At 43.1% G+C, this 16502-nt stretch overlaps 1 protein-coding gene across 4 annotated transcripts; it reads right to left on the reverse strand.

Moving 5' to 3' along the window:
- Window positions 1-714: 714 nt before the first annotated feature.
- LOC306940773 (mitotic checkpoint serine/threonine-protein kinase BUB1-like) lies at window positions 715-15816 on the reverse strand. Of its 4 annotated transcripts, none has more exons than XM_079525962.1 (24): window positions 15677-15816; window positions 13804-13863; window positions 13568-13709; window positions 13059-13255; window positions 12638-12681; window positions 12490-12551; window positions 12311-12360; window positions 11570-11742; window positions 11249-11367; window positions 10141-10304; window positions 9721-9767; window positions 9429-9551; window positions 9092-9166; window positions 8563-8644; window positions 8358-8433; window positions 7643-7808; window positions 7246-7321; window positions 5998-7052; window positions 5541-5647; window positions 5067-5228; window positions 4144-4310; window positions 3376-3553; window positions 2160-2266; window positions 715-1015 (listed from the first exon to the last, which is right to left on the reverse strand). In XM_079525962.1, exons 1-24 carry the CDS (start codon window positions 15697-15699, stop codon window positions 820-822), a joined length of 3651 nt encoding a protein of 1216 aa, XP_079382088.1. In that variant the 5' UTR covers window positions 15700-15816; the 3' UTR covers window positions 715-819. The 4 variants fall into 4 exon arrangements, with proteins under 4 accessions (XP_079382088.1, XP_079382087.1, XP_079382086.1 ...); XM_079525961.1 differs by having other exon boundaries at window positions 6004-7052; window positions 9721-9794; XM_079525960.1 differs by having other exon boundaries at window positions 9721-9794.
- Window positions 15817-16502: the final 686 nt, after the last annotated feature.

Genomic DNA, 16502 nt, shown 5'->3' on the forward strand with positions numbered 1-16502 from the left:
GATTTGGAAGAGAGTTTGAAGGTCTGGTTCCAAAAAGGTATTTAATGTGTAAAATCCATGATATTTAGTTATTTACATTGGAATGAATGAGCCTGGCTGGGAAGTGTCCAAGTGAGTGTCTAAGTCGGAGAGGCCAGGTCTTAGCTATAGGTCCACATTTTGCTTTGTACTTTAGGAATATATTGCATATAGCCCAGTTAAGATATAGGATTCAGGCATGAAATTACTGAGACAGCCAGGTTTTATTCAGGCAATTATTTTAACAGGACCACTTTTCCTGTGGATTCAATACTGCCTGCATTTATTAGACTAGCAGAAACAATAGGACAGCGATTCTCAACCTTTTCATTTAAATGACCCCCAGTCTGATATCCAATAGGCCACAGACCCATTTGATACCATTAAAAACAAGAATTGACATAAGTCATACTAGTGGGTTGTTGTTGCAACTTGCTGGCTGCAATGCTATCCCATTTGCTGAGGTCAGCTAGAGGCAAAAAGTCTGATTGCCTAGAGACGAGACAGCCAATGAAATAAATTGCCACTACCAACCTGATATAAAGTAGACCAGGCTGCTTCGCAGCTGGTAAAAAAAATAATAATCTGGAACCCACATTCTACAGTATATTGTTTGGGTCCTGGGACCACCAAGGGTCCAAACAGACCACAAATTAGGCCATGGCTAAACCCACAAAAGGCAACAGAACACTTAAATTTAAAAAGAGTCTTGTTTATTTACAAAAACATTTACAAAAACAGTAAAATCTCAAAAAAGAAAAAACAGCGGACTAAACAGTAAAAATCAAAACAGTGGTTGATCTATTTCTTGGAAGGCCGGTTCTCCAGGAGCAGAACCACCAGGCGACGGACGCTGCCGGGCAGCTTGTTGGCGTAGTGGTCCTTAAGGATGGAGGCCAGTCTGCTGCGGAGGCTGCTCAGACAGGGCAGAGAGCCGCAGTCTGGGATGTTGAGCAGCGTGTGGAAGAACTCACACCACAGCTCACTGTGGGGGTTCCTGTGGAAGGGAGACAAAGATGGGTTAACGTCCAACATTTCATACTTTGGAAGTAGTCTAAATTCTCAGTAGTTCACTTTCACGAATAGCAGATGTACCGATCTTGCAGCAAGTTTGTATATCTGCTATTTTTTAATAGCAGATGCAGCGACAATGACAGATGCTCAGCTGGTTTTAACGAGTGAACACTTAAACCACTGAAAACCACTAGATGTGGTAAACTGGACTAATTGGCTCTGTACATTTCTTCTTTTTCCATCTATATACACAAAATCTGTTAGCCAAAAATAACTGATCTAGTAGCTTGTAGATCAGCTATTTTTGCCAAATATCCCCTAGTCAGGGCGGGGTTCAAGTGGTTAAGCTTGAACATGCAGTTAATGCATGTGCTCGATAGAGCAAGAGAACACTTCGAAGAAACATGCAGTATGAGTGAACCATGCAGTACGAGTATGACAAAGTGTTGCTCATAACATGACAAAACGTTGGATAGCAACTTTTTAAAAGATATTGCACCTTACAATATTTAACCCAGTCTGGATGGGAACGTCTGGTGTTTAAAGCATTATGCTACACTTTAGCTATTGAAAAATAGAAGATCTACAAGTTCGTAGCGTGGCACTTGGTGCGCAAAAGATATTTTTGAAAGATTGTGAAAATGTGGTGCACATCTTTGAATATATATTCTTTCAGAGCGAAAGTTTAACTCAAAATCTTTGCTTCTGGGGGTCCCTGGAACTGGAGATGACCTATTGTATCGGCCGATCATTAGAAAAACAATCAGTGATTGGTATCCGTTCCAAAAAACCTGATTGGAGCATCCCTAGCTGGAACAACATATTTTGAGATGGGGTCGGCGGCCAATTACATATAATTCTGGGGCTCCTTGACATGGAATAGTTTGAGAACCACTGATATAGAAACAGAAAACTGTCAGGATTTAGAAGACATTTGTAGACTCTACCTCGGCTCTAAATGGGTTAATACAAGCAGATGAACCATCTCATCAATAGGGATGTCAATAGAAGGAATTGCAACTTAGGTAAACTCACAGTAGTCAGTGTTGAAATCATCAAAAACAATTCTCAAGTGTTTCTTTTGACTGCACTAAAATATTTGATTCAAAGTAAACCACCACATTTACCTCCTAAAGTTCCCGTTTGTCTTCCAAACTCCATCCTCGTTTGTAACCTGCATGTACGTCCCAAAAAGCATGCAGTGGACCGTCCCTGCGATGCCAAAGTAGTCCGTCTGAAACAGGAACACAGTCAGTCTATCAGACCATCATAGGATACAATCATGAAGTAAATCACTCAAAGCCCTACAACAGTACTAGTACAGGAAATCTATGGAAAATACAGGATCAACCTCTAACTAATTGCAAAAAACCCAAACGCAACTGATTTTGCATCTTCAATATATCCTGAACAGAAAAAAGTTGCCTGGAATTGTCTGAGGGGAAAGTGTTGAAAATGGCCTGTACAGTGTGGCCACCATTGACATCCTATTATAAGGCAATATTTTCTAAATTTCCTTATGCTTTAAGTAGCATGTGACATATCAAACTAGGTTGTTGTCATGATGCTGAAGCATAAAAACACTAATTGGGCTAAATTTGGCCATAGCAACTTGCCAAAATGTAATGAGGTCAGCACATTTGGGCAAGTTGCTATGGCCAAATTTAGCCCAATGAGTGTTTTTATGCAAAACTAATGCTTGGAATGGATTCAGCATCATGAAAACCCCCTAGTTTGATATGTCACATGCTACTTAAAGCATAAGGAAATTTAGAAAATATTGCCTTATAATAGGATGTCAATGGTGGCCATACTGTACAGGCCATTTTCAACACTTTCCCCTCAGACAATTCCAGGCAACTTTTTCTGTTATTCAGGATATATTGAAGATGCAAAATCAGTTGAGTTTGGTTTTTTTGCAATTAGTTAGAGGTCAAATGACATTATTACTGGACTATACGTAGCATGAGGAACAGAATAGAACAGCGGGCACCACTTCTCCATTGAACTCTACCCAGTTCTATTCTGTCACCTCAATACTGAATGGTGTGCTTGTTCACTTCATCGCACTACAAATGCCACAACTAGCTGATGTACAAGCTCAATGTGTCAAAAAAAAGAAAAAGAAAACATTAGTCTAGACCAGTGGTTCTCAATGTTTTTGGCTGGGGAAGAACAGTGTTTCTGGGGTCAAGTGAACATGGACGATTACAATGATATTGAAAATAGTGATGCTAATCTGGGGGGGGGGGGGCATAACCAAAATAGGGATGGCAGGTTTGGTTAATATGGTCGGTCGTTATGCCACTGAGCATCTCAGTGCACTGCGTGGAGGTTAAATACCTGATATGTCCATGGTCTGCCACCAAGCATCTCGGTGCACTGGAACCCGGAGGTCATACACTTGGCGGTGAAGGCCGTACCAGGGGGGAAGAGTTCCATGTCAATGCTTTGTCCGAGGTCGATCAGGGACAGGCCATGATTCAAGTTATCCGGCTCAAACGTTGTATTTTTCATAAAGCTAGAACACACAAAAAAAAGACAATGTTCTAGTACTTTATTACATTTAAAAATACATGCAAGAGATGATGCATTCAATGTGGGGTCTTTTGCCAGTATCAGACGGGTTTATACTGTGCTCCAATTAGGTAAATGGTCAATGTAATGACCAGTGTGACCTACCCTCATTAATAGATTGTACAGTATATGCAAAATCCCCACTTCCTTCTAGGTCTGGGCGATGGGGACCAAATACTAGTATCGATATTGTGACAATTTAAAAAAAATAGCAGAAGCTCACAACTTGTGCGTGTTCTGAGGTTGTAGAGCTGCCATTTTTTATCATTGGCAATTATTTTTGAAAGTATAAAATAAGGCATAACTGACACTTATGCCATATCACGATATTAACCCATTGAGAACTACCGATTTTTAGAAGGCAATTGTAGAATGGGCCTCAGGTCTTAAAACGTTTGTGCCATGGAGCCCCAAAATTATATGAATTTGTCAAATAAAAAGTTGTGCCATATATAGAATCTACTATTTATAAAATCTAAAACAACCCAGATGCTTTCGGATTAAGATATTAATATGAAATATGGCCCAACTCACCTCTCTCCTAACAGGAAGTTGTCAGGCTTGATGTCAGCATGGATGATGTGGATTTTGTGTAGCTGTTCCACCATGTGTAGGATGCACATGGTGAGGTACATGACCACCGGCTGGGGCATCAGCTTGTCACCCAGACTTGCACTCTTCTTGTACAAGTTGACCGCATTCTGGGGGACAAAGCGTCGTCAGTCGTGAGATTATGTTTCACTTTCATCCTGAATTGGTGCATGTGATTGACGTAAGTCCAAAACTGTGATTTGTGAAGTGGCGTGAAAGTAGCTTCATAAACAGTACGGCACAATACACATAACTGTGTCGAGGTATCTGGCTGCCCGTGTTGAGGTATCTGGCTGCCCTTGTCGAGATCTGATTCTGTGACACAAGTTGCTTTCACCGTGATAAATGTACTCTATTGCTAGTATGCCCACTTAATACTCTAACTTAGAATGACAAATAAAAACGATTTCAATTAGGTAAAAGATCTGGACTGGGTACATGGAATCCGAAGCTTCAAGTTGTAAAAAACAGGACGTTTACATTTGTATATAAAAATAATGCAGAGGGGGTGCTGTAGCCTGGCGCAGCCACACTTCACCCGCCCCATTGCATAGCCCAGCGCAGTGGTATATTAGTATCGCAACATGAGGCTAGGGGTCAAAAATGACTTGAGAACAGGAGGGCGGATTTTTATAGTCCAAAGCCCTGCAGACAATGTTTCATTTAAAAAGCTCAATGGTAAAAAAAGAAAACGATGGAACAATGCGAGGGTGCAGTACGTTGTTCAGACTAGTCATTGATCCGACAAATGACAACCCACCTCATCTCCCAACCATAAACTTAACCATAACCGCAAGCAGACGCTAGTCCGCATGTCGGACTAATGCCCTGTCTGAATTACATGCGGTCCCCCAATGGGCACCCACCAGTAGAGTTCCATAACCGTGGAGCTCTCCAAGCAGCACGCTTCCATCCCTGAAGAGGTGGGCCGAGTGAAATCTACTGAAGAGATGCCGCACATCTGGTGCCAGTCGAGCATCCAGCTGTGTGTTGATGTGAAACTCCCACGGATGGCCTGGCTTCTGGACCTACGTTACCAAACACAATGTATTGAAGATAGTCAGCATTAATAGGCACCTGTTGAGTGTTCTTCATGGCATACTTTAAACCAATTCTGGACGGGAACACGTTTGTGTTTTAACTAAGCATTATGTTATACTTTAGCTATTGAAAAATAGCAGATCTACAAGCTCATAGCGCGCTACAAATAGCTTGTCTAAATCTTAACCGTTTTAGGAAAAAAAGTGGTTCTCAAACACACCCAAATGATGCGAGTGGGTGGGTTGGTCAAACCAAGTGGTTCAAAGATAAGTTTGGTTAATGCAGAGGTCTGGTGTTACCTTTATAACCATTTTGATGCCAGACGCCTGGTCGATGGCCTGGTAGACAGTCGCAAAGGCACCTGATCCAAGAACGGCATCGACCCGTATGGACTTCTTATCCTTACCTGTCAGTGGCGGAAGTACTGATGTTTTACTCAAGACAAATAGAAGTACTGATGTTTTACTCAAGACAAATAGAAGTACTGATGTTTTACTCAAGCCAAATATAACACTTTTACAAGTAAAACTACAAAAGCACAGACATCAAAATAGACTTACAGTATCAAAGTACTAATATTATTACATGTGAGAAACTCTCCAAACTACGCATTCTACAACTACATGCTGACAACACATCTGGGGAACAGACATGTGTTCACAGGTGTGATTATTTATTTTTATATCTTTAGACTAGAATAATTGTGGAATTTGTTACATCTGAGCAACACAGATACAATATGAGAGTTTCACATACCATTACCCATGGAGATGGCCGCCTTGGGTGCAATGCTGGGCATGTCACACTGCCAGGTGTTGCACTGTGGGCGAGATGCCAGTGGAATGGACAGTGTGGACAACAAATTGGCTATTAGCTCATCATCCCAGGGATCCGAAATCAGCCCTCCAGCACTGCAGTCTGGTACTGCCTTGTTCATGGCCGCATCAGAACTCAATGTAAGCCCTTGGACTGGACTCATTGGTTCATCCACAGACTCGAAGCAGGACCTCTCCATGGGGCTCATGGGCACATCGGTGCAGAAGCTGGGTCGTTTTGGCGTCATCATGGGGCCAATGCTCTGCCGCGGGAAAGCGGCTGCTTGATGAGCACGATGGGGGCTCTCGAAGGCATCCAGGTCCGGCTCCGTCACTACCTCAGGACTCTGGATGGCGGACAGCCAATTGAGTTTGGGTGCACAGAACTGTGGGGGTTCTGGAGTCATCGGGACTTCAATGCGCTGCCGAGGAAAGGCGGCTGCTTGTTGAGCACGATGGGGGCTCTCGAAGGCATCCAGGTCCGGCTCCATCACTACCTCGGGACTCGCGATGCCCGACAGCCAATTGGGATTGGGTGCACACTCCGGGCTCATGGGAACATCACTCGGGAAACCCGTTTTCATCTGAGCCTTCTCTGGACTGTCATGGTCACTCCAAACAGTAAAGGCGTGGGACTCGGACATCCGCCGGCTTGAACTTTTGGGTATCTGGCAGAGATGAGACGCTAGTTTCTCAGACTGCTCCGGGCTGACGTACACCTGCCAGCTTGGTGCGTTAGCCTTAGCTGGGCTATCTGGGCCAGCGGCGTCTGTGGGGACATCTCTGAAGGGGAGCCCAGCTGTGTCTGTGGGGACATCTCTGAAGGAGAGCGCTTTGGCAGTGGGAGGGGGCTGGGTCACAGTGTTGGAGAAAGACGAGGTGACATTGTGCTGCTGGCCCGACGGGAGGCCTTCTCCCACTATGGTTCCCTGGAGCTTGGAAAGGCCCAGCGCCGTTTCAGACAGCTTCTCGTCCGACGCGTTCTCTACAATGGGGCTGGAACGAGAGGAAGGAAGATCAGTAATACGATTTCTGTCCAACAGCAACGATACTGCCACCTATTGTAGCAACCAACTGAATCCTATGACACCAAAACAGGCTATAATCAAAGTTTTTCCAATTTGGCCCAGGTTTTATTAGCACACATACAGTGTTGGTGGTGGACTGGAGCAACTAGATGGCAAATTACCTGAGTTTTGCGGATTGGGGCCTGTGTCGTTTCTCCTCCAAGTCACCAAAACCCCTTCCCCACCGGTCATCTGGACCTATAGACAAAGCTTTATTTAACTTAAACCACTTAAAAATGGTAGAAGCATGGTTAGACATGAAAGGCACACAACACGTATAGGGCCTAAATGGAAAAAAGACAGCAAGGAATTGCCATCCCTTTCGGACCAAATGTTTCGACTGTACTCTGAATAGTTGCACAGAAATGTAAAAAAACAGGACCACCACAACTCAGAGTATACGCATGTGCACACTCTTAGAGTTACAGACCTGTAAGGGTCCATTTGGAACCCCCTCAAGGAACCAACTTTGTGAACCTCTGAAATAAACCAACTGAAGTACATTCCGAGGACAGCTACCTTGTTCCTGCTCTCTGAAGGTTTTGTACGTGGAGGGAGTAGACACCAAATGTGCAGCCATGGCGAAGTCTGTGGAGCTGTTGGGACAGGCGGCCAGGGAGTTCAGGGCGTTGTACCGAGGCCCCCACATTGTGCTCTCCTCCGGCATCAGCTCTGAAGGAGTATCCTGGGTTGACAATGTATACACATAGTATGGTAAATCAAACATGGAGAATTGGGCCCTCAACATGGTCTTACCATGAGTCTGTTAACTAACTACAAGCTCAAAACAAGCTTGTAGATCTGCAATTTTTGCTATATTTGAATTGAAATCCTGTCACGTTTTGCCAATTGGAATCCTGAAAATTAAAATTTAAAATTCCTTTTTAACTAAATACAAATGCATTGGACATTAAAAAGACAACATTTTAGTACTAGTCATTAAGCTACTAATTTAGACTGAAGTAATTAAAGCGGATCGTGTTTGTATGTTTGGAATTGTAACAGCTGAAATCAATAGTATTTGGATATTAACTTGCGGGTCACATTAATTGATGGTGGGGGCCGCATGTGGCCCCTGGGCAGTCAGTTGCCCATGTATGCCCTAGAAGGCGCTAGTGCACCACAAGGTGCACACACACCAGTTTGGGAACCACTGCCCTACTTAATCGTACGAGATTGTTGTACACAAGTAGCTAGATTTGACAGCGAGACAGACAAAAAAAAAGTTACTTACATTGGGTCTCCCTGATTTAGAGACATCCAGCACAGACAGGGCTCTTGCAGCTCTGGGCTTCTCGGCTACAGAGGCCCTGAGAAAGTGGAAAATAAGATTACTTAAGTTTAAAAATGGTTAACCTTGTCCTTTTCATTATTTGTAGTAATACACCAGGATTGGATTATATTTTTTGAATTACCCAAACAAAGGCCTGTATTTTTACCTGCAGTTCTCCTGATTATCCTCATCCGTGAAGACGGTAAATGGCGTTGGGTTGGTGGGGGGTTTACAGGACAACGGTACACCTTCAAAACGTCAAGGATCAGGAAGAGGGGGAGCAGCATTATTATCTGCGGGTGTCCACTAGGACTGCCTCAGTGTCAGTTTCCACACAGACATATTTGCTGTGTGCACATACGTCAGCCAATGAGAAAACCAGCTGGACTAGTAAGCTAGTAAGAGAGTGGCGACACGCTTTGATCTCGCTGCAAAGCAGGGTGCTATGGGCTATAGTTCCAAACATTGGAACTATCCCATTGAGATAGAATGAGCGCTTCCGCATTCCATTGTTACAATGAGAGTCTACGCTAGTATCGCCACTCTTACTAAATTACTCTGAGCTGGACTAGCTTGCACATTGATTATAGACCTCTTGGGAAAGATGGTTTTTATATAGCTTAAATTACAGTATTTAAGCATTACGCTAAACACCTGATGTGCATATACACCACCACCTCCCCTTAAGGACATACCAATTGCAGCTTGGGGCAGCGATGCATTTGAGTCTTCCAGCAGGGTTGGGGCCTGAAACATATCCATGATGGCATCTGGAGGGTGGATAAAGACATTTCAGACAATAGAGCCTCATGACCTAGGCTGTCACCCATGCATGAGTCTTAAATGTACTGAAACAGTGTCATTAGTCCAACACATTTTGCAAGGGACATCATTACTTACTAAATGTTTTTTTCATTAAGAACATAGCTGGTGCTATGATCGATATCATGAGACCCTTTTTAAAACTACCAATTTACAGTTGGGTTGCTAAATGGTGGAGAGGAACGGAGAGAAGGGGTGCTCGGCACTGACCCAGAGCTTCACGGGTGTTGACCGTAGGCGAGGGGAGCACCCTGGATGGCGTGGCGTGCGCAAGGCCCATAGACGTGTTGGGAGTGACGTGAGACAGGTTGCCTGTAGTACCGCCCTGAGACACTGACACGCCAAAGAAGAGGACATTCAATCAATATCCCTTTTTGAAATTTATCATACAGTGGCACGTGAGGGTAGCTGATCTACAAGCTCACAATGAGGCTGTAGACCCAACTACATCCACTGCAGTACAACCCCCAGTTTTCCAGGGAGCCACTAGTCAGTTACTTACCATCCAACTTCTCCTCAGGCTCAGTCATCTCACCAACAGATGGATCACTGGAAACAGAAGGTAGATAGTCACACCTGTGTGAAGTGAGGGGCGCTCTTATTGTACATCATGAAGTAAAATAGACACCGTCCTTTGCTCAGACACAGATGTAAAATTCCCCATGTATTGTCAATTTAATGTTTGTGCAAGATACATTTTGTAAAAGCTGGATATAGGAGGGGCTAGCACCAAAACATATTGTCATTGGTAAGGGCTACCGTCTATGGTCCCTCTACACAACTACAATATTTAACAGGAAAACGGCTTTAGGCAGACATGGAAGCAAAGCCCCACACACACACACATCACAAATCAAGTCAAGAGAATATACTGTTGAAAAGCACTTGATGAAAGGTCTCATTGATGAGATGAACTACTCACTGATCTGTGTGGATGGGCAACAGCCCATCAGGTTGGACCGCATCACCCTGGTATGGGACTTCCAGGACACAGGCTGGTCTGTGGGGGATCAGAGATGAACTCTCAAAGCTCCACTGATGCGGCTCCTGGGGTGCTGGAGGGAGGGTGGAGGGCGCTCGGTAGGCCTGTCACAATGGAAAATGGTCACAATTATTTTTGCATAATCGTTTCCATGTTGGATTTTTCACAAAAAAATAAACACGAGTAGCACTTAAATAAATAAATAAAAAAACTTTTAGGTCTGTTCTGAATCCAGTTTCTCTTCCTTGCATGCAGTTTCCAAGGCCATCTTCTGACCTAAGTTTCAGAAAACGGTTGCCGCCTCGAAGTAGAGTATGCATGGGTCTACTCTCACTGTAATGATTTGGTGCCTATGATAACTATTGTCTGTCTTTTTAAAATATATACAGTATGTATGCATTTCCTGAATGAGAGTCTTATCAATAGCCACTTATTGCCATTATGGTTCATTGTTCTTGCCATGTCTTTGTATATTCCATCTTTTTATTTACAATAGTGTTGTGCCTGAGCCGTTTCTTATTATGTTCTTGTTGTGTAATGTCTGTGTTTATTGTCCTTAATTTTGTTAAAACCAATAAATATACTTTTTTTAAAAAAAGGGGGAAAAAGCATGGCATGCGTTCTGAATTAGTCGAGTATGCAGTCTTAACCACAGGTTAGTGGTAGCTTCCAATGGGCTATATGTACACAGAATATAGCCCATTCCCTACTTCCTTCATGGGTGTTAGCGATGATACTAATGAAGGCACTGTTACATTAAATGTGCAGTTGTTCAACGTTTTAATTTCAAGGACCCCTTAACTCTGTACAAATGGTTCCATTTGTACACTCAGAGTTACAAATACACACCCGTATGGGGCCATTTGGAACCCAAGGACACTTTGAGACAGAGCAGAGCAGCACCCCTCCGTTTGCCAGAATGGAACAGAGCCTTAATTTGCATCAGCGGTAACACCTGTGGAAGAAGGGGCCCCAAGTTCTTTCCAAAATGGTGTGTGCATAGAGCCCATTGCAAAGAATGCAGAGGTTTGGGAAGGCCTGGTCTAACCTGCTGGTCGGCAGGGCATCTGGCTGCAGTGGGCCCCTGGTTCTGATCCGACATTTCCAGCATCCTCTTCATGTGAGCAAGGCTCTCCTCTGACTCCCTCAATCGCCTCTGGTTCTCCTCTGCTCATCCAGAACACAGCAAGAGATTTAGCATAACAAACCCAGGGCTTTGTGTCGTTATCCTTTTAGCATAGCTTGATTAATTGTTTTACAGGTTACAAGTATTCAATAAATCACATAATGACAAAGTAGGTCACTCATTTACAGGAGAAAGCAAGTTGAAATAAGTTTCTGCCCGCAATATTATTAATACTCAACTTACCAAACTCTCGCCGCTCCTTTTCCTGCTTGAGCTTCAGAAAGTACTTGGCAGCCCTGACTTCCTCGAAGCAGTACTCCGAGCCCTCGCAAACCAGGCTGTCTTTATCGTACCTCGACAGCGCGTCCGACCTTGTCACAGACGACTTTACGCCGGCATTCTCTGAACGTGATATCCTAAGGATTTGACATTTTATTGTAAATTGACAACAGAAAAAGATGTGCCGTTGTAGCAGGCTATTCAAAAACACTGGGGGCATTATAAAGCAGTTGGGACAGTTTCAACAGCATAATGTTCAGTGATTGTGAAAGTACCAATTTCAAATGGACCCTTACAGGCCTGTAACACAAGTGCATTTTGATTCCATTTGTACACTTGTAATAAGAGTCCTTGAAATTAAAACGTCTGAGAACCACTAGGCCAGGGGTTCTCAACGTTTTGGGCTGGGGACCCCAGAAATGCTTTGGCCATGTCTCACAAGCCCCACCCCCTCCCCAATACAAATTGACTGCTACAATAACCTTAATAATAATAAGAGAAAATACATCATAAATACTGAAACCAGATATAATCATTAAGGAAAGTTTATGCGTGTACTCAAAATACACCCCCCCCCCCCCCCCATAATAATAATTTGGCGACCCTGAGGGGTCGTGACCCCCGGTTGAGAACCCCTGAACTAAGCTACTGAAACTGTTGAGAACAAAATAACTTTTATAGTAAGAAACAAAAAAGGTAACTCACAGTTGGACTGATGTTACTGGAGGTGGTGGGAACAGACAGTCACTGTAGCCCTGTGATGCAGTAAAATGTGTTATTTGGAGAACTGTTAGCTACTACATAATAGGAGAAACAAAAAAAGGCTTGCCTGATGGAACCAAATCATGTCAGTGAGTACACAGGGACAGCAAGCACACACAAACCTTGCTTGATGCAACATTCTGGTTGAGGACCTGGGAATCCTGAAGGGGATTCCGTTCACGGCCTATGGAACACATTAGACAGCTGACATGATACACAGTACGGAATGCAAACAAGCCAACAAATTAATTATAATGGAAGATATCTCACCTGACACTCCTGGTTGGACTCTGGAGGTTCTCATTTCAAACTTCCTGCAAATCAGAACCAAAGCCCCCAATTAGCTTATGCATTCAAAGAACATAACACTGGTGTCAGCATCTCCCTGCTGTTATTGTCCTGTTCACTGATGGAGATAACAGCTTCACCTTCAACACACTGAACACAGATGCTAAAAGTCTGTGCTTTGCTTCCCTTCATTCGATTAGGAATTTGACTTAAACTGTAAAATAAGTCAAGTAGGCTTTGTGACATTCATCTGATCGTCAATTTAGAGTTTCAGATTTCATACAAAAAACAATGGAGATTCCTGCTGCTGGATACCTTGATATGAACACCGTTCTTAGAAAAAGGATATCAATAGAATGATCACTTAGAAAATAATTGATAGTTGCAGCTTAACGGGAATCACCTGAATTCATGGAGGACAGCATCTGCGGGCTGTGCCTGGCTCTCCATGGCTCCCTGGTAGACAGAGGCAGCCTTTTCGGGCTTCCCCTGCCGCTCTTCCTGATGGGCCCAGGCTATATAGAAGGCTGCAGTCCTAGTCCCAATACCCTTACTGTGGACATAGCTGAACACAGAAGTGGGATCTTCATAGTAACTTGCCTGCACCAAACAGATTAAAATCAAAAAGCACAATTTGTGAGAACCGCAGGACTAAATAATAGTGTAGCCAGTATCTAGTGTGGACCAACATGTCAATAGTACATTCAGAGACATTAAAACAGGACAACGTAATTGTATTTTTATCAGAACAACATTGAAATGAATGATAAAAGCACCAAAAACCATTTCAAAGACCCAAACCTGCACTCCATCCATATTTTGGATAAAAAAATAAAAGGGGGCAGGGGAGAGGCTGATAAAATGAATCAAAACATGTGTCAATGCATTTGGGAAATATCTCGATATTCTTACCAATCGAATGCAGTAGCCCACATATCTGATGTCATCTGAATATCTTTTAACATCGTGAAATCTTTTCACAATTCTGTCAAACACATCTTGCATCCCTGCAGAAGCTCCAGCAGGCAGTCTCTTCTCAAGACTGTGGGCAAATCTAGAACAAATGCACTTATATAATATGTTCTGCACATTATATTAAGGTCATCATCTTCAGTTGTTGAAAAACGGCATTGTATATCGACATTTACCTGTCCCACTCCTCCAGAGGGTCATCTCCTGTGTAGCCATCCAAACTGCTTTCAAAGCTCCTGAAACAGTTACATGATAATAAGTATGGGCTCATTCGCAGTGGTTTCATGGCTTTCATAACCTCTTGAGCCCTATTGCCCCCACCGGCGGGGGCAGCTGCTGTCCACCTCTGAACAGCGCTCAGCGGGGCAATGGAGACCCAATTGGTCTCCGGTTCCAACTCCGATTTTGCAGATTTCAGAAGTTAACATATGAACCCCGGTCCCCAAAAGTAGGCGGGTGTGTGTGTGTCTGCCTGCCTGCCTGCATGCGTGCTCGCCCAAAGGGCAGGTTTCTGATAGTAATTTCTCCCCATTATGTTCCGTTATGCGTGTTTAGAGATGATATTAATAATATGAAATTAAAAATTAATATTTCCTGCATTTTTGGGTGAGCGGAGAACCTTTTTTCAGAGGAAAATGGGGGACATAGAACCTTTTTTAGTTGAGTGGGGAACATAGAACCCTAGGTACGCTCCCTTTCATTGCTGCAAATTCAATTCATGTATCTATCTATCTGCAGTCTGCAATAGCCTTGGATCAAGACAATGTTTACTTTCGAATATATGATAGTTTTGATCTCTATTCTCTAACCCCGTAATAGTCACTGGACATCCATGATCAAAGTCCATTTCTCCATACATATAAACAAAGTACTAACCCTGTAGCCATGGAACGTTAACTCGACATTTGGGAGGAACTGGTAGATAGATGTATCTGATCGATTTATCGAATTGATCAAATACATCTACGAGAGTCTAAATCTTAGACTAGGAGTGAGCCGCGAGGTTAATCATGAGTTCACACGTAGTGTTGTATTAGCCCTGAAACATGACTGCCATGATAATCATCATGACAGTCATGACGCAACTGCAGCCTGTTTTACGCGATCGCTACATTTACAGTCCAAACGTGTATATAAACATTCCGTTTTCAAATATAAAGTACTCACAATTTGTCCCACGGGTGTTAGAGATTTGTTGGTACAGCGATTAGCATTGCTGCATCCCGCGTTGTTTAATAAAAAGCATTTTTACCCGAGCTGTTTTTTTGCCATTGGCTTTCAACTACGCGCCCCTATCGGTCGGGAGGAGTGTGGCAGTCTGAAACACTGGGTGTGTTCGATATAGGCACGCTGACAGCACTGCCAATACAGACTAATAGGCGAGTGCGCTCCCGGTGTGCAACTTTGTATTTCCCAAACGAACCCCGTTTGAGAAAAGTAGCCGGGGAGCTCGGATAAAAATGCTTTTTATTAAACAACGCGGGATGCAGCAATGCTAATCGCTGTACCAGCAAATTTCTAACACCCGTGGGACAAATTGTGAGTACTTTATATTTGAAAACGGAATGTTTATATACACGTTTGGACTGTAAATGTAGCGATCGCGTAAAACAGGCTGCAGTTGCGTCATGACTGTCATGATGATTATCATGGCAGTCATGTTTCAGGGCTAGTGTTGTATATGAATTAAACTTAGGAAGCTCATAGTATTCATTATACATATATTCTACTGTAGTTAGGTCCAAGGGTGGGGTTGGGGCTTTAGATAGCTAGGCTTTAGACAGACGTAAGTTTGTTCTTAAGTTTAATTATGATCCTTAATGACTATTTTTATGTATTTGATGCATTACCATGTGAACCATGCTCAGAATTAAGAGCTTCTGATAAATGCCTAATTCATTGTAAGCTCACACAAGGGGCAAGCCTAGCCCAAACATTTAGACTCAGGGCAAGCCTACTGTCTGTAGCTTTCAAGGCGTGAGCTAAGCTAAAGGCTAACGTCAATTCAAGTTGACAATTGTTTACATTTTCCAAGAAAAGCCGACTTACCGCAAAATCGTGGGGACATCCATCTCAAGAAGAAAATACACGTATTAAAAGTAGAAAAAATAAATAAAAAAATAAGCTTGATTTTTCTTCTGTATGGGTCTGGTTTTGTTTGCGTCCGCCGTTATGTTGTGTTGTGTTCTTGAGAAACTGAGAATTCGTTTTTAAATCTAACTGCAGCTGTGCGGGTCCGCCCACTGACCAATCAGCGTTGAGCGACCAACGTGATTATTTAGGGATGCCGCCACCTAGTGAGCTGGAGGTGCTTTATTATTGGCATGAGAAAACATAGTTTACATTGCCAATAATAAGACGCAAGTGCCAAGTGTCCAAATGAAAACAGTTGAATATGGGGAAAGTAGATACAGTTGGAGAGGGGTATATACAACTCTGTCTATACTCTATGGCTCTGGTAATTATACAGGTAGACTAGGGCCCTGAAACCAGTCCCTTGACTTGAAGTGCTCTCGGGAGGTTCCCTCGTCAGAAAGTGCCCCTCCAGCTGAATCAAGTTCCCTTGATTAGGGTGCTGGGTATAAAAAAACTGTTTACAGACACCATTCGTTGCCATGGTTACCATCATGCAATTGTGTTACCTGTTATTTTGTTTGTACAGTTATATTGCATTGCATCGTGTATGTTTGTGTGACATGTGGATTTCATTAATATGGAAAAAGGAACTACAGCGTGACTGTCAAAAATGACATGTCATATACATACATGGTGTTTATAAATCATTGTGTTAAAAGTTGTTTTGTTTGTGTGGTTTCATTTATAGTTTTTTCACGGTGGGTTAAATAAAGAGCCATTGTGAACATCAGTTGGAGCA

Source organism: Electrona antarctica (assembly GCF_951216825.1).
Source record: "Electrona antarctica genome assembly, chromosome: 17".
NCBI lineage: Eukaryota > Metazoa > Chordata > Actinopteri > Myctophiformes > Myctophidae > Electrona > Electrona antarctica.